This window comes from Poeciliopsis prolifica, unplaced genomic scaffold (assembly GCF_027474105.1).
Source record: "Poeciliopsis prolifica strain line A6 unplaced genomic scaffold, Auburn_PproV2 SCAFFOLD004, whole genome shotgun sequence".
Classification (NCBI taxonomy): Eukaryota; Metazoa; Chordata; class Actinopteri; order Cyprinodontiformes; family Poeciliidae; genus Poeciliopsis; species Poeciliopsis prolifica.
Window position 1 is genome coordinate 14,882,240 of NW_026562379.1, and position 26,307 is coordinate 14,908,546.

At 36.5% G+C, this 26,307-nt stretch overlaps 1 protein-coding gene across 2 annotated transcripts in view; it reads right to left on the reverse strand.

The window, feature by feature from the left end:
• The window catches only part of LOC129358834 (rho GTPase-activating protein 42), an 89,854-nt gene extending 63,888 nt beyond the window's left edge, over positions 1-25,966 (reverse strand). For both annotated transcript variants that reach the window (XM_055028027.1, XM_055028026.1), the window contains exon 1: positions 25,660-25,966. In XM_055028027.1, coding sequence (XP_054884002.1) covers positions 25,660-25,813 — 154 coding nt within the window. In that variant the 5' untranslated portion in view covers positions 25,814-25,966. The remainder of the gene's footprint in view (positions 1-25,659) is intronic.
• Between the last annotated feature and the right edge of the window lie 341 nt (positions 25,967-26,307).

The window sequence follows — 26,307 nt, forward strand, 5'->3', positions numbered from 1 at the left end:
TATTATATTAATAATTTAATGTTTTGGAAATCAATATGAAATGTGGAACAGGGGGTAGAGGATGCATGGTTGAGACAGTGACCCAATTTTATGGCGTCAACATTAAATATCTCAAATAGTGTTTTATATATGCAGTATATTTATAAAAGCTGGAGGTAACAGTAAGTTCATTGTGCCATAAAATGTCACTACGTGCTTGGAAAACACATAGTAGTGCCCCTTCAGTCGTGTGTTAACTCCATGGGAATGTATAATTTCTATACTTAAGTTAAATCCTACCACATACCTGCACAATGAAACCATTTAGCTTCAGTGAAACTTCGATTGATTCACTATTGTCAAATATGTGAAAAGTTAGGAGTCTCAGGACCCAGGATATGTTAATGCAGCGCTGGATGATTCACAGTGTGGGGTGACGGCTCTTTGAGCACTCACTGTTCTTCCCTCAAGTGCCAGGAACTGTATTTTTTTCGTGGATGGGGGAACCACGCAGTGACTGGTGCCAAGAAAACCTTCCTTCCAGACCTTGCCTTTCATGCAGGCAGGGGACAAACTCACATAAGTTTCAAGCAAAAGATGTGCTTGACAGTGTCTGGGAACAGAGTAAAATAATATCCTTTTAAGACCGACTGTCAAACTCCATGCTCACTGACATTCACACATCAGCAACTGTGAAAGTGACTGGAATAATAACTAACTAACGATAGTTTATTGATTAGAATTCTTCCTTTTGTCCGTAAGATTTGGGCCTAAAGGAAAATTCCTACCTTCGTGCTAAAATTGACAAACACCAGCGATTAAATCAATCTTGGAAAGCTCTCCTTGCAAAGAACTTTGGATGTTTATTTCACTCCAGCAGTTTAACTGTGATTTAATGCCCTATTTTGTATCTGTGGAATATTTCAAAACATCTTGAGAGAAGACAGAAAACATTACTCATTCGATGAATGTCTTTAATCTAAGCAAGGAACGTCAAAGGGAATTTGGGCTCAGGCAAAACATTCTAATATTCTTTAAAACCCAGTTATATAACACATTAGTGTTCTACTAACAGAGCAGGTACAAAGTATATATTTATGTGTGTACAGATTTTAGATTGTTTTTCCAGTGGAACCAGTAATATTATCTGTTTGCTACTTGACTCAAGAGGGAAACTACATCGCATTGATAATTACTGTAATTTATGGGGTTCTTGAAATTAGTAATTTCCTTTGAGTTTACTGCCGATTTGTATACATGCTAGCTGTGTATTTACACAAGAAAATTACTAAAGAATATACAACAGCCTTCAAAAAGACTAAATAGCACATAAATCATGTGTAAAGAACTTCAACATATTTTGGTTGATAGTTCACTTTTTAAATAAAAAAGCCACAATAAGCAAGGTTTTGAAATAAAAAGCAGATGTTCAAATCACAGTGCATCTCTGGTATTTGTAAGCCTTTGACATGACGATAAGCATTATATGACGAGAAAATTTGGGAACATTTATTCATCATCTACACACGCTTAACCATGCAAAGTAGTGAGAGTGCTGGTGTGTATCTTCAGCGTTCACTAGGTGAGAATTTTAGAAAGATACATTGACTTAATATGCAGCTTTGGATGGCGAGAGTAAGCCAGAGTACTCAGAGAGAACCCAAGCAAGCCACTCATTATTTTACAAAAAATGCAGTGTGTATTAGTGTTCAGTCACCAGAGTTTATTATTTCCAAAAGCTGGCTAATGAAGTGTTTTGGATTAGGAGCATCCAAATACAGACAGGACATCAGCAGGTAGATGCACTTAGGAAAATTGTATAATGAACAAAATTAAAAACTTACAGTCTTGAAATGAGAAAAATCAGAACACGGAAAAATGACAACAGCAACACAAGAATCCAGTAATGAGCAAAGAAACCAGGCAGCTTACATACAATGGAGGTCGGAAGTATGATGGTGATTTGGAAACCAGGCATGCACAAATAAACACAATTAATGGCAGCAAAGAGGGGAGAGGAGGTGGTAAAACGCAGGGGGAGTTGAAGCAAAATGCAATAGGATCTACCAACAAAGGAAAACGCATAAAACTAAAATAAAAGTCTTAAACCAAAAAGTGAATGTTACAGAAGAATCCCAAATGACATGAAAAACTGAGAATGAAAGTTCAAAGGTTTAACATATCAACTTTGCAGGACTCCATTCAGCCTTCCTGTTATCTAAGCAAAGTCTTACTCTCTCCCCCAGCCTGAATGAAATACAAGCATGTTTCGATATGTTGTAAATAATATTGTTATCTTTTAAATAGATTTTTGTGTGCTTTCTGAGACGTCACATTAAAGCACATTGAACTCCCTAAAACATCTTGTTTTGAGTCTACTTCCCTCAACAACAGCTTATGCACCAAAAAGTATTGAAGAGTGGAACCGTGTGGTGCGTTCACTGACTAAAAAAAGGCAGTTTTATTTTCCTGAGTGCCTATAATAAGCTTGTGATAAAGATTGACCAATTCCATATACCTGCTAATTTCTCTATGCTTTAATTCAGATGCTGCCTTTTAAAACAAACAATTTCAATCACTGGTCACAGGTGTTGGCAGCTTCTCTTCTTCAAGAAGTTAAATAAGTAAGTAGCTGACCATAAGAGATCCATAAAGTACTGCTCATTACAAAAGAAAACATACAGTGAAAAGCAATATTTTGCCTCTGGCCAATTAAAGACTGAACAACATGCATTTCTTTAAAAGAATATTAAAAAGTTTGAACACTTTAATCAAACAAATCACAAAATAAGCCTGTTAAAAATGTTATTTGAATTTATTTAAGAACTTCCAAAAGTAAGATAATCATTTTCCCTCCACCTGCTGTTAAAACCACACAGTATGAGTTATGTTTCTGCTAAGCACAGAAGTCCTCAGGAAAAACTATCAAATTATCTTATAAGCCTATTTTATAAGCACAGTCTTACACCTTTAACTTATCAGCACTGACTCACCAGTGGCCAAGAGCAACTTTTCATTGTTTGCAGAGGCAGGAGCAAACACGACCACTTAAGAATTAGAGGAGCTTTAACAGTCTAATATTCAGTGGAGAGACATGACTAGGTTATCATTTCCTGCACACAGCCTGCCTAAAATACAACCTCCCACTTTGTTTTTATTTTAGTCCTGGTGGGAAAAGAAACAAGACATTAAAAATAACATTCATTCAGACACGGAAAAACACCTCACTGTGCCTTTTAAAAACTCAGTACATATTTGCAGAAAAATTCAAATTATAGAGATATTTAATGTTGCAAAACATTAAATATACGTTTAATACTAAAGATGTCACATGGCTTTTGACACATTTATTCTACAGGCATCTAAACATGAGGAAATGAAGTGTATTTTGTGGAACATTAAGTCAGTTATGTCTATATTGACATGTACACCACACACAGTGCTTTTTAAACCCCCTCTAAAAATCGGTTTCAACATATTTACAGCTTTTCCGAAAAAACTTCAGGTCAAATCTTGTCATGAGTTGAAAATATTGTAGAAAATCTGTATTTGGAAAAATATTCACAATGATGTGGTCGGGGTCAGAAGCAAAACAAAAATTAAAGGGTAATAGAAAGTAGCAACACAAGTTTCTCAGGTTTTGAACAAAACTGGATCATTTTCAGGATACCGGATGGACGAGTAGCAAAACCTTTCCCTCAAGGAAAAAAAAATCTGTTTTCCTTCTGCAAATTTAACAAAAACTCTACAGAAGTGTTGTCTAAACACATGACATATTTGCACTGAAACAAGCATCAGGTTCAGCTACTAAATTTTATAACTAAGACAACAATGTTCTCCAGTCCCCCAAGAAATTGTGTAATGTTTTGTGCTATTTTAGATTATTTGCAACATTACAATGTATTCCACATTGCATAAATACGTATATAAAGCACCTCCACATAGAGACATAATGGGTTGTAAATATAGCAAAGGAGAAAAATAATAATTCAGGCCCCAGAATTAACCATGCTGGCTGAGAGTTTAATCATTTAATTGCAATTTTTTTTCACTAGACATCTCATTTTGAATTGCTATAAGCAACTGTTACATAAAGTGAGAGTACAGTTTAGATTGGTTGAGTAGAAGAAGCCCATGTACCTGAACAACACACAAAGTGCTTTTAACATTTCATAATTCATTTAGAATTATAATTAAATGCAAAACAAGATAGAGGTTCTAAAACCACTCTGACATTTTAGTTGTCATCCACCTCGGTTTAAATGTACATTTTGTCACTAGCACAGTGACTCACTAATTGCTTCTCGTCTGCTTTCTCCTCTCATCAGTGGCCATATCTTCACTTCAAACAGCGCAGAACTTAAAAGACCCCTTTCTTGCAAAGTAGGAGAAGCATGCAGTGATACAGAGTAAACTGTAGTCACTGTTCATGTGACAGAAGACTAATTAGTTACCATCTATGAAAAACGGGGGTAGGGGTTGTTTTAACTTGTGATTTGCAAGTCTGAATCAAACCTGCAAAAGTTGCTTCACAGATGTTGGCGCTGCGTGGATGTGTGTAATTGTATGCTTTTCATCCTACTTGTTTCTGCTTAAGAATTCGTGCTTGAGCTCTCTGTCAAGGCTACATATTATCTGTTTTTATCAAAATAAAAAAAGAATGAAGCACAATGGAATGGCATAGCATTAATGTTAGAATGGGTATGTTATCCGCTGTTGGCAAACAGAAACTGGAGTGAACGATTTAAGCAATTACTTTTGCCAACAAAAAATACGGGTATAATGAGTACATGGCACACAAATACTGCAATATTAAAATAAGATTTCTCATCTCAGTAAATTCTTATGCAGTAATGCTTAATGTCAGAATGACTTTTTCTGGTGAAATAACTAAAATTATTAGCCGTTGATGTTCAAGTAAGGGCTTTAAGTGTTTTTTTCCATCTGTTTCATGCATAGAAATAGGTAACAGAAGCAGTTCCAGAGTTAGCCTGATGTACTGATTGAGTGATTGAAGCCAACAGACATCAGCTGCACAGGTTAATACAGTAGAAAGAGCACATGTACTGGGAGAAGTGATTAATGGAGTGGGAACAGGTGAGACTCATCAACTTAAATGTGAAAGGGCACAACAACAAGGATCTGAGTGGAGAGATGACAAAACACTGCTAATTACAAGGATGATTGAGATACAATAAAGAAACAATAAACAGTTCAAATTTCACAAATTCACCTATTCACAGAGTTTTCTCTGAAACATTATTTCTCCAGAAAAAAGGTTGCCTATTGGCAGATTTTCTCGTAGCGTATATCTAAAATATTTGAGACAAAATTCTGCTTGGAAAGCAGAAATACCCACTTGACATGCTGTTGGATGGTTCTTGCAAAACAGTCAGTACAGGAGTGCCACTTATTTTCCTTGGCGCTGATTGACTGTACTGCCAAGAGTGGAAATACGGAAAACAGTGGACAGGGTCACAATATATTCCACATTGGGTATTAAAGCATAACAAGGTATATTTTCTGTTTCAACTATTAAAATAAATAGATAGGTATATTTAGAGGGGATCTCAAGTATTTGATGATTCTAGCTATGGTGGACTCACTATTATTTGGGTTTTTGTCAATACCAAAATTAACAAATTTATCTTTGATTACCATGTAAAGGCCTTGACTAAAATGAACAGATTTAGATCAGGAATGTGATTTAGAAAGGTATTTTACTGTACCTAATTCTTAGAATACAAATCCAGGGAATTACACTGTACTTGTCAAATATATTCTCTTGATTATGTCTGGCTACTGGAAAACGTAGTACAGTGAGTCTGCTCTGAGTGCCACTGAGAAGAACTGTTCCAGAAGATGTATTGTGCCATTGATGTCCTTCCATCATAAGCTGCAGATTTTAGATCAATAAAGAGATGCAGTTGTCTGGCTGTTCTCCCAGGACCATCAATAATGGATGATCTTTTAGCTCTGGCATACTGACAAGCTGCACACTCACAAAAGAAACTGTCAAATAAAGGCATCACTTTTATTTTGAAAGAAAAGAAAGAACTGGGTGTTACAGCTTAAAAAACGGGGTCATCTTTCCATTTTTGCCAATTGTGTTCAATTTCTCTCCTTGTATCATCCTATCAAGGATCATGAAGGTGCTGCAGCCTTTAGATGGTGTCACTGGACAAAAGGTGAAGTACACACTGATGAGTCTTCAGGTCATCCATCACAAGCAACCAACCACACAATTAGGTCAATCTATTTACCTAACAAGTGCCAGGTTCACACGGCAAATTGATCATTCTGATTTTTGACCCAATTTCCCATCACACACTATGGGACCAAACCTGTAATTTCTATCATTTTTTTTAACCATCCTCAGGTTTTGAAAATCCACTGGCAATTTTAAAATGTTGCAATATGAACACAAATGGCCTCATGGAAAGAGGGTGAGAAGTCCAACCCAAGATTGGGAAGACATGGAAATTCCACCTAAACAGGATTGCAGAGCCTGTCTCGGTTTCTTCCTCTTTGTTTTCCTCTATTTCTGCCACCAACTTGAGTTGGTGCACAGTGACCAATTTGGGCATGCAGTGAAACTGATCAGAGCGCATATAGCGCATAGCTGAACGAACAATAAATCTCACACATGCTTGCTCAATAGTGTTCTGGCACACTTGCCTTCTTGGCTCTGTGCGCTGTCTGGGAGCGCAGAAACAACGCTCCTGCTCTCAGCGTTCAGAACAAGAAGCTTCAGGTTCTGACCAAACGTGAGATTGAAGATCACTAAGATAAGAGGTGGGGGAAACCACCACCACCACGAGACTGGAAATAGGGCTGCACAAGAAATTCATCTTTTTCTTCAACACAAGAAGTTGATGAAGATAATTTTGTATATTTATTGTTTTATATTCTTATTAACATCTCTATGACGCCTAACGAACAGTGCAACAATGTTTAATAATGTTCAATCCTGCAATTTTCCAAATTAAAACAAATAGTAAATAGAACAGATCTAAAATGACTTTAAAAACTAATTATTGTGCTTTCTACTTTCTTTATTATGTCATTACATGTTATATTCATTAGACCAAGTGACTGACAACAATTCATAAAAAGACATGCTGGAGCAATGAAAAATTTGCTTTAAGTCAAGACAAATGAGAAAAAATAAGGTGAAAACTATATCGAGAAAGAAGAGCCCTGAGTAGGGATAAGAGTCTCCATGGTTGCCTGCCTTTTCAGATCTAGCAGGGGAAGGAATTTGGCACTTATCACTTTCAATATGTGAAACGTGTGAGAAAGAGCGGCACTCTTCAGGCTCGAGATGCTTTCACTCTTCAGATGTTGCTTGGCTGAGAGCAAAGTGATCCAAGTACTGGATAAGTAACAAAGGTAAAACCGTTATTTTTACTTTTATAATTATATATAATAATTGTATATTCTTTTGGCAATTACTCAAAAATACATTAATTGCTAAAATAGCAAAAGTCTCCACGTCACCATTCATGTTATTTTACTGTGCTTGCCACATAGTTATTACAGGTATCTAAACCACCTATAGTATGCTCCAGCATTCCTTTGTGCAGGTTTTCATTACAGCGTTGAGCTCTGAACATCCAGGAAACACATGACTGGTTGGAGGGCCCACCCCACTTAGTGCCCAGCGAGAGAGATATGAGAAAGGACTATACCTGTCAGTCACCACACAGCAAACTCCCCTGGGTACAACCTTTATCTTATCTCCAAGGCAACCACATACTACCAAATCCCATCTGCTGACAGCCCCAGACATAACACGAGACAAGGCGGCAGAAGAATCTGCAGGTTTCTTGCAAGATGATAAGTTGCAACCATATTTCAGCACATATCAGGACATTGACAAAAGGCAGGATAGAATTTATAATTGCATGTGTGTGGATTCATTCAAAATTATATGCGCTAATAAATTAAAAAGTAAATAAAAGGCGAACGTGTTCTTCCCAGGACCGACAGAGACATAAGGGGAAACAGAGCAGCTGGCTGTCACTCTGCCAGGTGAATTTCAGGTCATTAAAAATCTTTTTGTTTTCTTTCACCGTCAGCAGCAACTTGCAAGTTTGCAAGTTGGGTGGTAGTTAGCACTCTCATATAGCAATGTTTTACTGGAATAATATCATGTGATGCATGCATTATTCACCATAACACAATCAAATTAATACATTTCCCCAGTTTGTCAGGGCAAAGTTAGCAAAATGTCCATCATTTTGTACAGTACAGCCTTGGTAAAATGCAACATTAGAGCAGATCTGCGGGGCTTCCTGTGTAGAGTGTGAATGTATTCCCTTCAGTTTTACTTCCAGAGTCCAGCGTGTGAATTACAGATTTTAAATTGACAGCATGTGTGACCACACAGAATTGTCAGTCATGTTGTTTTAGCCCTGGATGGATCAGTGACCTTTCTGCTGTGCCCTGTGCTGGAAATTGTCAGCGGGGGAAGGATTAAGCTTCGAACTGAGCATGCACACAGAAACTTAATTCACTCATCTCTGGAGAGCACCAGCTCTCAAGGTGACAATTTTTTCACTACTTCACTGGGGAATTTCTCTACTTCTGTTTGTGATAATATTGCTCTGAAAAATGAGCAACAAGAAAAAAAAAACTTCCATAGAATTTTCACTATGTTTGCAAATTAAGATCCCTGATATGCTTTTCAAAGAAATATTGTGGGTTGATCGGTTCAACATTTTTGCCAGCAATGAGACAAACAGGGTATGAAACTTTTTTGACAGGAACGCCTCTGCAGCTGTTTACCTGCATGGGGGTGGATTGATGATGCTTTGGGGTAGTGTCACAACCAAAAGCAAGCAAAAAAAAACAAGTATTTATTCAAGCATTAGGATATCTTTAGTCAAAAATGCAAATGGTAGAATTATGTTTCTAAACAAAACAAGTTCAACTATTTATGTATTTATGGGATGTAAACTCAAGGAGTCATGATTTCTACCTCACAAGCAGCCTTAACACTGCAAACCAAATATTCAATGCTCATATTCAACATCAGCATCAAGTGCATTTAGCAGTTCCTACTGATGCTCCATATGCTATGATATGGGATTTTTTGCTTTTAACTGAGACTTTTATACCCTGTGTGAAAAATAACAAGTGGGTACTTATGGCTGAGTAGCTCCATGGCCAATTGTTGAGAAGGCGGCCAGCTGACCAAGCTAGAGTACTTGAAAAACAGTGTGCATGGAAATGTGTGAAATGTCTTAGATCTGACCAGCATGAAACACCTACACCACTGGGCTTTCTTACCAATATTCATGTCTTTGACAACAGGACAGATTATTTACAGCTGCAAGTAGATACGCAGCACCTGCAGTAATTAGAGACTATCTTTGAATTTAGCTGGGGTTACAATCAACACCCAACATACAGAAGATATTTGCAGAGGTATAGATCACAACCCTCTGCAAATATCCGTGCATACTTGAGACCCACTCTAAGAACTTTTGTAATTACCTATTTTAGTAGTTCAAACATAAAATGTACATTAAAACACATTGATACACACAATCTTAGCACTAAAGCAGATGCAATAAATGTCGCTCCTCGATTTGCAAACACCAGCCAATAGCATGCCAACTAGAATCTTTCAGCTTCCTTTTCAACTGTCTTTTTATTGATTATTCAGCTTCCCAAACTGCATCTTCTGTCAAATATTTTAGATAAGCAAGTTTTCCACAAATAATCTGGAGTTACATTCCATAGAAAAATCTATAAATAGGTGAATCCACAAATACTGAACCAAAAATTAAGGTCCTCTATACACTCTTTCATCAATATGACAAAGTTGTGGATCTGCAGAAAAATATATCATGATGAAGTTGTCCACATCTGAGTGAGAACCCAAAGCAGTGGTTAAAGTAGAGGATACCTGTAAGTCGGCTTCTTCCCTGAAAACCCACATGATGAAACGTTTCATTCCCTCTGTGAATCCGCTCTGTTTCAACAACCCTATACTTATTTTTACATTTTACATTTTTACATTTTCTCGGATAACAGTTGGTTACCACAGAGACACAATGCAGAATCAGAGTCCATCTTTGCTAAGCAGCCACATTGACTTCTTAAGCAAATGCACCTTCTGTTTGGACAGTAATAGATGACTTGTTGATGATGGGGGTTGGATGGAAAGGGGGAAGAAGAAAAAAGGAAGAAAGGCAGCAGCCACTTGTCACAACAAAAGACGAGTGCAGAATACTATCAAAATACCATCTCTGAACGAACAACTCAATGAACCTTGAAGCAGATAGGCTAAAGCATTAGATGAACACACCAGAGGCCTCTCTTTGTCAGTAAGGATTAGGAAATTGTAGGTACAATTCAGACAGGCTTAGGACAAGTGGATGATAGAAGATTAGAATAACTGTGCCTGGTTCGTTGAGTCTCAGGAATAGCTGTGACATTAAGATGGTACGGTCCGACTTTGGTAGGTTTGAAGATGTAATCAAAACCACAGCATGCTGAAGTATTGTTGTTGACCATTTATGACCACAATGTACCTGCCTTCTGATGGCCAGTATGCCATCCAGATGATGCACCATATTCCAACGTTCAAATTAACATTTGAATAATTTATTTGAATAATTGACATGCAGCTTACAAAGCTGTGTGATGCCGTTATATCAATATGGAGGAGAATGTTACCAATACTGTTTTAAATCCATGTCAAAAAGAATTTAGAAAGTACAAGGAGTACCTAACAAAATAATTACTTTAAAAACTGATTTTTAGAAATTCTTTTAAAAGAAAAGTCAGTAAAAATCTATCAAAAATATATTGAATAAAGCAAGAGTTTGAAATGTATCAGCTACATGAATGCCAATGAATGAGAGCCATATTCTTGTTCCTTTTCTTTTCTTTTTTTTCATGGTAATTAGGAGCTAAAAATAGATTGCCATTTTCTCGGTTCAACATTTCTTAGCAACAGAAATTACCCAAGCTTCCACCTGGCACTGTTCACAAAAATTTGAAACGAACAAAAACATAATCACTGTCCTCTGTGTTACTTTGTTTGTGCAGTATTTTTCATTGACCTAAAGTAACCTTGGTCTTTTTAAAATCCATTTCAACGCTAGAAAAAAAAGAGTTCCCAGGGGCACATCAAATATTATTGTTTCATTATCCTAGAAGTGCTCTACAAATGGAGAGGTGGCTTATGCAAAGTTGAATCATATTTAGTAACATGTAATTGTTCCAAGTTTCAGTGTAACAGGAGAGATGCCTGCAAGGCAAGTAAAATGTTTGGACCCAAATTGCAGGCACATAAGTCATTGAACTATTCAATTCTCTTAACATGAGGGGAATTATTTTAAAGTTCATGTCACAGAAGGAAAGTTTACAAAGAAATAATTGGTTTACAGAGATTTAGATTTTTTGATATTTCTAAATGAACACTAACTAAAAATGAGAACGAAAAGATGGAAAACATTAGAAGACTCCTTTTTCTTGAAAGAATAAAACAAAATGTTTTGGCTTTTGTCCACTCTCCCTCTACAGCTTTATCTCTGGGCGGCTTTTTAGTGTCCAAACAAGAACTGTCTGATCAAAGCCCTCCAAAAACATTTATATTAAATCAAGGTCTCATGACTTTAGGCTGACAAATTAACTTTACTCAATTGATTGAGTAATTGAGTAACACTTTGCCACTTTGATTTAAGCTTCAGAGTCAAATGTCACCTTTTTAAAATAAAAGTTACCAACTCAAGCTTTCAAGAAAGAATTAAAACATGGTTGAAATTATTCTCTCCTTCTAAGTATTCTGACATTTCCCAAACAAAATTAACTTTTGATACCCTAACAAACAACTAACTAACAAGTCCAAAACAATACCGAAAAATTTAATGTCAGACAGTGAGATTTGGGTTTTATGAATTCTCCACACAGTGTATGTAAATATCAGATTTCTAGTTTCAGTCTATTACAGGACTTCAAGCCTAAAATAAATGCCAAAATATGTGGAACTCAATAATACCACTTTATAAAAGCACTCTGACATTTCACGTGACAGAGATATTGTTACATTTAATATCATGTGCCTTAAACTTCCTCTTAAATTAATTCAGAAAATCAACATTAACGTCATTTAGCCTGTTACCACAATTTTTCTTTCAAAAAAATACCTAATTTTATTTCAGATAAGGTTAGTGTTATGTCTCATGAAATTAAAAATAATTGCAAAGCAGCTCATGACTGACATGCTGAATGAAATGGTGTGAACGAAAGAGACCAGCTTAATATTTGTATTAAACAAAGCAAGTACAAAAAATCTCATTTGAAATCAAAATTCATAGACTTTAAAAAAGAAAAAAAATGTAGGAATCTGATGCAACCGCTTTTTCCAACAAGACACTGTTTGTGACCTTAAGAAATTTTCTGACCTATAATAAAACGTTTTTTGCCAATCGACCTACATTTGTTCCATTTACTGACACTGCTCAGTTAAATTGTACGTTTTCTACACAGGCGTATAATTTTATCAAATAAATAAATAATCTTTGATGGGTTTTGCTAAAATATAAAGGCTTGTGTAACACCCACCAGTATTAAGCACAAAAGACATACAACGCTACCTAACAAGGAACCTTTAATAATCAATGTGGTGCCCTTAAAACACTGCATTGTATGCTTTTAACAAAATTCAGCAGCAGACTAATTACCAAGCAACACATTTGTTGTGCTTTTACTCCTCTGAATATTTTTCAGCGGTTTTAATGAACTCTCTTCTCAGATTGGTGCATAAAAGATTTTAACATCTTTGTGTACCTGCATAAATGTGTTCCATTAAAAAGTTACACTCTGACAATTCATCTTCAGCTTGAAAGTGAACCACATTTAGGCCTCTGCTCAGATGACTCACAAAGAGTCTGTCTTCATTAACGTATCCCTGTACTTTGAATTTGTCTTTGTTATTTAGTGAGGAATTAAAAAATAAAGTGCAACTCTTTGGATGAGACCGCTCACCATGTGCCTGTACATCAACACTGTGTTAAGGAACACTAAAGCTACTTTATCTTGTCAGGGAGACTCGGGTGATCTCGGATGAGAAGGTCTTCAAAGGGGAGTGCTTCTATGCCCCCAGCTTAATGAGAGATGGGGAGATCTCTTTGATGCAACAGTAGGGTGCATTGTGCCACTTTGATTCCATTTGGAAGGATTGTAACCGGGGAGCGGCCCTTCAGGTAAGCCTTCTTTCACCTGCATATGAGCACAATTGCCTGTCATCTGCCCAGCAGGGGTGGAAGTGTTGCTGTGTGAGGGGAGCCTGCAGGCTGAACCTTTTACTCATGAAGAATACAAAAAGTTTCCAAATGCTAAAAACAAAGCCTTCTATCTCTATATATGCTGTTTTGTTTCAAGCATTTTATCATTTAGATCCTAATTATCATAAACTGTTTGCTGTGTTACTATTGTCACCAAAATTAAGGATTGATAAAAACTGAAGGAATGATTTAATATGGGGTGGCAAAGATAAAGCCGACAAAGACAACATTTTGCAGCACATTTTATATAGTTTATCAAACACTTAAGGCAAGAAAAACAGCTACTGGCGGAGGAATCCTTAGACTACTTAACTGCAAATTAAAGACATATTTAATTTACTTTGCAAATATATACAAGACCGTGGTTCTCAACCAGAAAAAAGGTTAACTGCTTCCTCTGACTCGAGGTCAGTCTCTGCCTCAAGCAAAGCAGCTGAGCTGTCTTGGTGGTCTGTCTTGGTACAGAAATAGCTGAGCCACAAAGTGAAGCTGCTGTCTTTCTGGTCAATGTTCAGATCTTAATCTCTGGTCATAAAGACAGTGATCATGACCATAAGAACATCATCCCAACACCAACCTGCCTCCAATAAGCTTATTCTGTAATGTGGCTGGACCCAAACCTTCAAGATAGCGTGAGGAACTACATTGTCCGATGGAACAAATGTGCTAATGGTCCAAAAAGCACACACATTTTGACAGTATGCTAAAATAATCATGCCAGGCATATTGTGGCCTGGCATGATGACATTCACCATCAATTTTTCAGGACATGTATATTCTTTTAAAATTAAGTGCCAGGAAAAATGCCACATTTACCATGTCTTGTATGGAATGACAAGACTAAAAGCACATCCCCTCCTCCACCTGTTGCTGTAGCCTGCTATTTACAAGATATATGCTTTCTCATCCTTACAAGGAAAGCTCCATTTCAATAGTTGACATGCTATTATTGACATCTATTATGCAGCCAACTGCACACTAAGTATAATATCAGAAAGTCTGACTAACAATCCAGGGAATATCAGCTGTTTAAGCACCTTCTGTTATTCTTTAATGAGAAGAATTCCTGTTCTTTTTTCAAATTAAAGTAGTTAAATTGTGTTGTGCATTCTTGCGTTCATTTTTTTGTGTAAAGCCCAAAGCTAGTTATCATTTACCAAAAAAGGGCATGCAGTGGTTAATAGTTTAACAAGTGCATTATTTTCAGCTTGTTTACTTGGAAGTTCTTGACACGGGGTCTTTGATAAGAGGCTGATACAGTGCCACAGCCTATTTTAGAGCTCCAAAGAAAAGATCAGAGTTATTACCCCTGCAAGTCTGCCGGAATGAAAAAAGCCAGACGTGCCACCCTCCACCATAAATCATCGGGGGTGCAGCCTTTGGACTGAGTTAGGAGATTTCCTTTTAAAAGGCACAGACAACACATTTAACAAAACTTCTGACAGGGACGTTCATGGCAAGGGGAAAGAAACACTTAAACACTAAGTGGAGCAGTACATTAGCAGTAATAGCCAGCAAAGGACATCGTCCTTAACTTTATTCACATATTTTCTTTTGTTACACAAGGCATCGAAGAAGTCGTCTTCTGTCCAATTTAATGTTTTTCTTCAACTGAAATCAATGTAACGTTTACTTTCTGGTTAGGGTTTTGCTCATAAACACAGACTACCACCTCAGTCTTCAGGCTTTAATCCTGTACAGGGGCGTCAAACTCCAGTCCTCGAGGGCCACCGTCCTGCAGTTTTTCTATATGCCACAGGTACAAAATACAGGAATGAAATGGCTTAATTACCTCCTCCTTGTTCTCCAGAGCCTTGCTAATCACCTAATTATTCTAGTTAGGGGTGGTGCAGCAGAGAAACATCTAAAAGTTGCAGGACACCGGCCCTCGAGGACTGGATGTTGACACCCCTGCTAGAATGTCTGCAGGATGAGCTGTGAGAGTATTAAAAATGACTCAGGACAACATAGAGAAATTGTCCAAAGAGGAATGATCAAGGGATTCACTCTATAATCATGGTTTCAGAAATTTTACGAGAATTGTGTCGTCCTATCGGCAGAAAGGTATTGTACGAAGTGTCACTGGCAAAGAATCAACATTAAAATATTTAGCAAAATATTGGCTGACATTATTCCACTCAAATTAAAATTAAAAGGTGTCTTCACTCTTTTTCCAAGGATGAAAGTAAATCTAAAATTTGAGGCTTGCTGTCTCACACAAATGAGTTGTTGCTGATGAAAATGGTTTGCTACATAAAATGCGATCAGTGATATCTAATGTTAGATTTAAAACCAAACAATTGTGATGACTAAAGCTGTTTTTGTTTAAGCACAACGCTTCCCCTTAGTAAACGGCGACAGAAAGCTACAAATGTAAAACTGAAGTGCAGCAATTTCATTCCGGCATGAAACAAACTTCTATCTCTCGCCTGAAAGTTACGTGTCTCATTTTTCCTCTACGCCTCCAAAATACAAACCGTTGTGCCTTTGTACATCCTCCCTAGTGTGCCACTCACTGTGACAATCACTCTGACTGACAGAGTAAACAAAGAGTTCTCCGAAACAGACCTCAGAGTGAATCCGAACACATTTTCCTGCCCAGTCTGAGGGGAAGCAGCTTTTAATCCCTTTATCAAAATCTATCCGCAAAAAAAAAAAATATCCAAGCTCCTCACCGAGCTTACTGCTTCACTCAGCTTTATTGCTAAACGAGTCACATAATGTGACCCCATATTTCATTTCCACTACATGAGTTAAAATTCATATAAGTAGTCAAAGCTGCAGCAATACATTATAAATGCTATAATCCTGCAACACAAACTCAGTCTTAGTCACAGTCCAACAGGCGCAGACACTGAGAAAAACACATACACACACCCACACAGGGAAGGAGAATGTTGTCAGGCCAAATGCTATCTGAGGGAGGATGGGGGATGGTTATACAAGCATGTTTACAGGACATTTCCTGTGGCTGTGCCTTGGGAGCATCATCTGTCCACAGACAAACAAACACAAGAGTCCCCAAAGCCCAACAATTTGTAAGGTTGAAAAATCCAAATCTATACTTTCATTGGGTATTTAATGAAAAAGCAGCTAATTATGGCTGAATCAAACTATTTAACCACATCAGAACACGTTTCAAATAGGAAAAACGCTGTTTACAGATTAACTAAATGCTGTTGTTTTTCCAGTAACGACCCCATGCGTGTCAGCCATTCGTTACTGCATCTGTCCCAGGAAGGAAACATCAATGTGTAGTGGGTGAACAGGCGTGGGCACCGGGATGGTGGCAGAGACACAGTGTCAGATAGCATGAAAACGATTTCTCGTTAGCTCTCCGCCAAATAAACATCACACAAATATTAAGAGATTTAGATTTAGTAAAATAACCTATGAGAAAAATCCTAAGTCAGCAATCAATGTCCTGACAGTTATAATGGCAAAAGTAAAAATAAAAATAACATTATTGGTGTGCTTATTGTCAGAACTGATGGTTAAATGTAAGCAAATATGTCAAACCTTTTAAGCAACATGTTCACAGACTTTACTCTGGATGTTTCTTTTTCCTCCAAATGCTACAAAGATTATGAATTCCATTTTAATTTCATTGTTGATTCCTTCAAAAACTTAAGATGATCCACAGATCTGCTTTACATAAATAGAAAGATTTCTCATTTCTTCCCCATTTTGGAGTGGGCAGGACAAATTGGCCTTTAAACTTTAAACTTGACATATTTACATCCCAGGGAAAGAAAAACTCAGGTAAAGTTTAAATAAATATGGGCGTCCAAAAGTATTACAAAACTTGTTATAATTATCAGTTCAATTACGACAGATGTTCTCATGATATTTTCAAAATATTTCAAGATTTTTCACCCTGACTTTATGCAGATGCAGTAAATATGAAATTTGAACACATTCCTGATATCCTTGGCGACCAAATGACAACAAGCCAAAAATAACAAGCTTTGTTAAAAAAAAGTCACACATTTCACAGCAACAAAATATTTAGACTGAAAGCAGGCCAGCCAAACTGGGTTTTAAAGGCCAATAATTATTGGCCTACAACAATGATCTCTGTTTGATTGATCTAACATGATGAGATCTGCTGCAACATAACTGCACCCAACAGGTGAATCTGTTGAATGGGATATTATGTCATCGGAGCCATGTTTATTCTCTTTCTTCTAAAGATTTGATGAAAAAGGCTGACACCACTTTTCTTGAGGTTTTTTCTTGATTATATGAAAAAGAATGGGCTAATTTAAAACTGATCTTACACAACAGAGATTAATTTAGCCAAATTTATCTCAGGGGAAGAACATCTCCTCTTTTTGACAGTTTAAAGGGATTTAAATATAATATCTGAAGGGAATTCTTGTCTTTGCCTGAAAACATGTGCATAAAACAAACTGATATCAGATGGTTTTGTTTGTTAAGCAACATATCAACCCTGAATTTGAACACACTACAAATTTCATTTTTCATTTGTTTATGCTAGTATCTTCAGAAGAGATACTCCTATGTTTTTTCTTCCACTGGCCCTAATGCTCTTCTGTAAATATCTGTGTAAAACCAATGAATCATATTTTCAAGTTTCTGAAAACATGTGGATAAAACAATTTCATTGGATAAATATTGTATCAACTGCATGTATTTAAATCTGATTTATACATGATTTTATACAAATGTAAATCCCCCATATTTAGTTGAATCCTGTTCAATGACAATAAATGCTATCTATCTATCTATCTATAGGCAGTGTAAAATCTGAAACTCTGACCTTAAAATCAAGGCTAATCCCAATTTTTTTGCACTGCCTCTTGTTCAGCTCCTTTCCATAAGAGAGCAGGACATCGGCACTCCAACACTCCAGTTTGAGAGAAACCACCAACTTAATTCATTTCTAAAACATAACAGTGTGACATTCTTGTCAAATCTTACAATTACTATGTTACAATAAATCCAAAATGTTCTCGTAAGCCATAGTTTTTACAATGTTCTTATCATTTTCCCTGGGTTGTCTGAACTTAGAGACTATTCTGACTATTATGTGGGCACACTTCCACTAATGTGCTAATAACAGAGCTAATTATTTTGTTTAGCACTTTAGAGTATTTGTCAACCTTGAACACATTTAGCCCACTTAAGCTTCGCTAAAATTGTCCAGATAAGTTATAGAGTACAAATTTAATTGCCCATTTTGTAAACTTTCAGTTGAATGACGTTTGAGGTCTGCATTGAAGTTTTGGTTATTGACTAAAGAATTCTTCATGTAGTTAAACATTTATATTCATTCTCTTATTTTGAAGTGCATGAAAAATGTTTGTGCAGCAGTTTGCTTTCTCTTGCCATGTTCTCCATATTCTGATGTGGTGCAGCCAAAACATTTATTCTGTTCTCAGAATGCATCACTGTAGAGCTACACCTCGTCGTTCCACAGAAAACAGTTTACAATCTACTTATGTCCTTACAGCTTTTTGATAAAAACCCCACTGAGGTTGATTAGGCAAAATCAGCCACAGAGTTGATTTAATTTAGCACTTTAGCACTCCACTTAGCAACATCCAGGTTGATGTAGCATTTTAGCATATACAGGACTATTATTTATGAGTACTGCATTAGCACAACTAACTTTTTAGTTAGCGGTGCCCACCACTAATTTACTTGATTTATTTTAGTTTGACAAATACTGGATCCAAGCAGTTCTCCAGATGAATGTGCATCTCCAACTGTCATTGAAACTAATATCTATTAGTTAATCATACATCAGTATATCAGTGAAGTCCAAAACCTTCCAAGTTTGAAAGTTTCCATGAACTAACAATGTCAAACAATCTATATACACCAAGAGCCACACAGTAGGGACATTTCCTCCACCCCCCATCATCATATATATGGACTATAAATGTTTGCACATTTATTTAATGTTCATCATATGGTTACAATTAGGTTTGTGGCTTTGTGCCCATAGAGCTCAGCTGCAAACTTGCCTACCGACTAATTATTTCCCTTGTCTATGTGGCTGTTCACATTCAGCTCACAAAGGTATAATTAGTGTCTTTATTGTACTGAATTATAGCAGTCAAGCAAGAGGGATTAATAAAAGTCAGCAGTTGTTATCTACTCCAGGTGTGAACAGTAGCTGCCAACCACAGACATGGCTCCACTAATGACAGCAGCTGCTGTAAGATCTTACTTGCACCTGATCAAACTGCAACAAATAATTTTAGTGCACTGTGTTTGTCATGTGTAATAATGTAGAATTTTAAAAAAAAACTAACCCAGCTTCTTAGTGTAGCTTTTAAAGGAACTCACAGAGAGCATGCTCCAAGTTCTGAGTTTTTCTTGCTAGGTGTCCAGTGTCTCTTTATCCAATCTCAAAGTGACTGCACAGTGTTAAGGTCAGGACTCTGTGGGAGCCCGGCCATCTGTTGCACTGCCTCTTGTTCAGCTCCTGGCTAAAGATATTTCATCCTTACTGTTCCTATATGATACTGTTCGTGTATGTTGGGCGTTGGTGTCATGCTGCAAGAATTTTCTCCCCAGTCAGTTCTCTTGCAGAAACTTTTGTAAGGATGGCTCATAAGTTAATAAAGTAAGGGCCCTCTCTTTGTTTTAAGTGATGGTGCAGGGAAACAGTCACAATTTCTCTATTAAGACCTTCATTATTACAACAATAGCAAATTAATTTATCATATTTCTTTAGAATAATTTGGCAATACTGATGGTGAATACATCAGTATTGACTTTCCAAATAAGCAAAGTTTGGCAAGCATTAAAAAAAGCACAAGTTAAAAAAAAGTTACAAAGTTTAGAGCAAAGTTGAATGCGAAGCTGCTCTTTGGTATTAAACTTTTTGCACAGGATATTGATGTACTGATACTAGCCATCCTCACACCCATTAATAAAATATTTAGGAGGATATTGGTGTCCAGCAATGCTCACTGCCTGAACAGCTTCTCTGCTAGACAAATATAAAATAGGATTGGCCCTATACTTCCCTGGGAAATACAAAATCATTCACACAGAAGTAAGACATGATGACCCAAACGGTTAAAAGCTCCAGAAGGTAAACTAGACTGCAGGATCTTTTTATCTTTCTTTTCTTTTGTATGTTGTGTAGAATGGCAATCAAAATAAACTTAGTATTGGGGGTTCACGATATTAGATAATTGTCTCTTTGTTGCTTTACTTGTTTACTTACATGTTTTGCACATTTATGCAATATGAAGATGTAAACTTTTAACTGAATCTTGTGGACCCCCAGCTGCTTGAGCTCAAGATTTTAAAATAGTTTTAGCATGACAACATACACAAACACAGTGGCAGTACTCTTTACCATACTAATGAAACTCAATGTTTTTAAAATGACTGATTAGGGAACGCTTTTAGTCACTCTTAAGTCCTGTTGAAACTTCCTCCCAAAGTTATCTCCCTGCAGCATCTCATTACTGAACCAATCTTTCTCTAGATAAACTGTGGCAAAGAAGCTTTTAAGTTTCTGTAAATGTTCTCAGAATTGCTACTGAGAACATTTGTTAAAAGTTGTCCGAAACTTTGAATAGTCTCAGACAAGAATGATTCAATGACTCCTGTTTTCTAAGTACACTAAGTACACCCACTTCCTGTTGAAATCGGCATTTAGTTTCTCATTCTCTCAGATCATAATATCTTTTACTTCCTGCACTGATAAGAAAAGATCAGAGGCTTTCAGGATGTTCCCCTTAGACGGCGGAATGACATTCCACTATTGAGCTTGGCTGATGTATTACTATTATCCTCTCTATTTAGCAAAACATTATTCTTTGAAGACTTACTTTGAAAAATGAAAAAACAATTCAGATTTTTTTTTTCTTTCTTCAACTTTTTCCAACTTCATTTTAAATCACAATCACTGGTGGCTTTTTTAAATGCTGCCATCCTTTCAGTTGGTTTTCCTTTTTTATTTTCAACAACGTTATAACTTCAGTCATTGTAGACCAGCAAATGTGTAGTTGCTTGGCAACTACACATTTCCTTTGTTTACACTAGGGACAAGCTTATAATACTGCAGTCATGACAGTGAGGAAAATATCAATATACATGTGGGAATAATCATGAAGAGGACATGTAGAAAATGCAAATCATAAGCACACAGTTATATGGAACAGAGATAGAAAAAAAAGGAAAGGTAGAGACAGTAAAACAAATGGATTTGTTGCCCTAAATACAACCAGAGAGATGTTTGACAAAAAAAATAAATAAATAAACAAATAAATACAGCCTGATTTTTCTCATTACAATTAACATCTTTCCATTTGGTTCAGGCAGAAACGCACAGAAAATGGATAAACATGCATCTTCAATTAGCTGGAAATGGCGACTGCATTGGTGCAGCTTCAGTTTTTTTTACATTACTGAAAAGTTATCTGCTAATGTTTCCAGAGATTGAGTAGACATTAATTACTTAAAAAACATTGCTCTTTCTTTTAATTTTAGCATACTGTTATTGCTGACGTTATCCCCTATTGGTACATATATCAGCATTTTTGTTTAATACAATCATAGACATGGTGTCATAAACAAAGAACAGCGTTTTTTGGGGGGGGTTCTTTTTTGTTTTATTTACACACTAATGCGTGTCTCTGTGGACTTTGTATTGTAGTCCCAAATATTTTGTACTCATTGCACATTTTCATTGTGATCTATTTCTGAAGTTTACTACCGACTGTCCTTAAAGTAAATCACCGTAGCAAAACAGAAAACCTTTTTGTGAAAACTTAAAATGTGATATTGTGAAATGTCAGCTGATGTTGTGAGAGTTATGGCAGAAATTTTTCGTCTTTTTTAAAAAAAGTAAATCACAACTAATCACAATGTTCCTATTAAGGATGTATTTATACCAAGGAACATAGATTTTTACCTGTGTAAATTTACTGCAGCTAAATTAAAAGATGAAAGTTATACAACACCAACATACGAAGTGCTCTGTACGATTTATGATCGTACAGAGCAAGATGCTAAAGGATAGGGAGGAAAATAAAGATGATGCATCAGCACAAGAAAATGAAAAGGCAAAAGACTGACTCTCCTATGTAGACAATATCACAATCTCTTTGCTTTGGCAGCTCGACATGTTCTAATCCTTCCCAATCTAATACCATCTTATCACCCACTCTCACTGGTTAGCCATTTTCAAAGAGTTTCTACTTAAGCAATTTTCAGCCAAATTTTCACGTAAGTTGTCGAGAGGCTGCAGGTGAATTCACCTTTTCTGCTGATTAATGCACAAGTGTTAATTTCCTGATCATTAAATGCAAATGATGATGATGAAAAAATGAGAAACTCGAAATGAAAAATGACCAACATTAAAAAAAATAAAGGTGCAATAACTTTGCTGATGGATCCAAAATGATAGCACTGTGTAAGCTCTGTTCATGTGGCGCTGCATTATGAGACAGCTTGGGGCAACATTTTTTTTCTGAGATGCTGTTTTGACACCTGTGCTGAAATCTTCTTTATAAGATTTTGCCAACAATTGGCAAAATCTTGGAAAGATAAAGTCAGAACATTTATCCAATTTGTATTTCACAATAACAGTAGGTAGATAGAATGTATGCTAACTTAAGAGTTTAATAATTAACTGAGAAGAATTAATGAGTAGGTGACCAGGGTGCATACCTTTCCAAATGATCTCTGGAAATAAAAAACAGCTCCACTGTGACTATTCAAGGGTAAGTGGATAATGGACAATGGACGAGAATGAGTTCATACTCCAAAACCCTGAAGCAACCCAGCAAGTAAACATAGATGATAAAAGCAAAGACGACAGTAGCTGAATGAAGAAAGTAGCACATCAATAAAAAAAGGGCTGGAACAAGGAATGGAAGAAAACTAACAATGCATATATGAAGAGCAGGGAATGGAGAAGAGGTAAATTAATAAACGAATGACTAATAGGAGAAATTAATGATATATCAGCCCTAAAACTAAGCCATAAGCTAAACAATGTTCTAATCAAAAAAATTTTAACAAAACTGAACCCATCACAACAATTAAAAAACTCATAACAGATGTTTATATATATATATATATATATATATATATATATATATATATATATATATATATATATATATAATATATATATATATATATATATATATATATATATAAGTAATACCTTAAAGACAAGAAGCAATGAGGCAAACACAATGTGATTAATAAGCTTACAGCTTCATCTGCCATCCTGAACGTGCTGCTAACTAACTACTACAATTTCCATCGCATACTTTTTTTCCCCATGCAGGTTCCACTCTGGAGTATTTACAGCTGTTGAAACAGATTTATTTTTGTTTTTCACATGTTTATGTGCAAATATAAGCAATGTCTGGGCTTGATTATGAAGACACCAAAATAATTGGTATAATCTTCTCCCTTCGACTGTTCTAATAATCTATATTTACTGAAAACACCAAGGACCAAAATTATGCTTAGAGAATAACAAACTCATAACCACATTATATAGATTGAAATTATACATTTGGAAAATGAATGTTGTGAATTCCATCAAAAGATCCATTGTGTTTGAAGATTTACATAAAACTCTAGCACTAGAGTAAAAGCAGTAACATATACTTCAAAAGGTGTAATCGTTTAACTATTTGCATACGATAAAATATACTGAAATATTCAAAAGAAAATAAGGCTCCCAGCAAAGTTGTTTTTGCTCAAATCTAACTTTTCCAACTCCTTTCAGGAGTTACTGAGGCTGAAATTCGATATGTATACACACCAAAATAAAAGTCTAAGACCATCTTTATTTCTGACTGTGATATCAAACAAGACAAGACAATTCTTGTCTTGTCTTAGCAAGACAAGAATTGCTAAGGGAGAGACAGATGAATGTCAGATTTATTTACTGTCTTTAAAATCAGATATTTACTCACAGAATGATTTCTGTATTTAGGGAAATCCTAGACATATTTCAATTGTTTGACACAATGAAAAAGTCAAATGAAATCGATCAAGATATCAGGAGAATTATGGAGCTGCAAAAGTCAAGGAACAATTTCAAGATGCTAGAAGGTGTTGCAAACAGCTGATCAAATAATTATAAGGAAGTATAGAAATGATGGGAATATCCAATCATCATACAGGAAGCATATGGGTTTCAAGTCTCAGGAACTAACTAACATATTCTGTTATGAAATGAACCGATTGAAACCAGAACAAAAAACAAAGGATTTGTGAAGAACTGGCTGAAGATGGTTAAAAGAGAGTCATTATTACCCACAGTGAAATGCAACCTGTACCAACATGGACTGAAAGGGCACTCAGCAAGAAAGAAGGTTTTACTTCAAAAGATACAGACGCAAAGACCTTTGTTTTGGAGACACTGATGAAACTAAAGTGTTTGGCTATTATCACAAATGTTACATCTGGAAGAAAAACAGGGATGCCGGTCACATCCTAACTGTGAAGAATGGGAGTGGCAGCATCATGTTGTGGGGCTATTTTGCTACATGAGGACTTCATAAAACAGTGTAAAAGTATATATAGCATGTTTTTTTTTCTGGGGTAAAATATGATAGTAAAATGACAGTACACTTTGCAAAGAAAAGAAAAAAAGTTTTGGGTTTGGGAATGTAAGTCTGTGCCCCACATACTCAGTCCCAACGAGGATGTTTTTCATATTTAAAGGCCGACTACGTTTCAAATCCTTCTCCTTTTACAGACCCATGTCTGACTTTAGGAGACTAGACAGCGATTCCCACGTGTGTACATCAGAACAGGAAGTCCAATCTCATTAGTAGGATGGAAATCTGGACTGTGCCAGGAGACAGAGAGAGAGAGACAGAAAGACAGAGAGAGAGAGAGAAAGGACAATGACCCGTGATAGAAAGTAACAGCATCCTCACAGATCCGGCTTATGCACAGATTAAAGATTACAATTTCTCCACCTCTGATGGGTGACCACTGCAAAGGTCGTTATTAAACTGATGTAACAAAAAGTCTGTCTCGGTATTAACCATGTCTGACCAAGGCCTTCTGTCTGGAAATACGTGCAAAGTAAATGAATTCATCTCACCAGCACCTCCGATCTGAATCTGCTGTTTGTTTTGGGATCTAAAAACATCCAGCTTACACATGCAAAGGAGACAGAGTCGGAATCAAACAGCTTTGGCAAAATGAATTATTTGCGGGTTTTGTGTTGATTTTAGCTCTTTAGTGGTAATATTACTGTTGTCGATGGGAGACCGCAGCCATTCAGGCTGCGCTGTAATTAATGCATCCCTAATTGCAAGGCGCCTGCGGCTCAGGTGGTTACACCTTTATTTATGGATTCAAGAAAACAAAAGGAAGATAAATCCTGTCGTGTAGAACAACTTACTCTTGAGGGCAGTGATCAGCATATTTCCATCCTTGATGAGCTCCTTGATGAACTTGTTGGTCCGCTCCAGCTCTATTTCATGGTATTTGAGGCGCTCCCTGAAGTCCGGGCTGTCCAGAAAAGAGTCACTGAACTCCAGCGCCGGGAGTCCCATCGTTCCCCCACAGTAACGGCGCCGGCTTTTCCAAACTTTCTAACTCGAGGAATAAACGCTTTATTCCCCCGTTCACATCACGCAGCTCAGATGTGGATGCAAACTTCTCAGAGGTTTTCTAAAAAGCGGTTTTCCTGCCCCACTTCTTCCTTTACTTCCGCTTTGGACTTTCTCTGCTTTTTTTTTTTTTAAACTGCTACCTTTTCTTAGAAATAGTGGTTGCATGACTCCTGCTGGTTAGTTCTAGATATTTAGCAACAGCTGGATCGCCCACCTCCTGCAATAGAGTTTGCAACGTTATTGTTGCTCCTTCCAAGATGAAGATGCGGTAATAATTGTATCTCTTCTAATCAATGTTGCTGCAGGATAAACAAATGCAGAATAGATTAGAACTAATTATATGTGAACTTTACATAAACAGGCAAAACATAAATTATTTGTAACTGTGGCCTGGAAAGGGAAAGGACTTTTAATGTTTAATTAAAACATTTCTT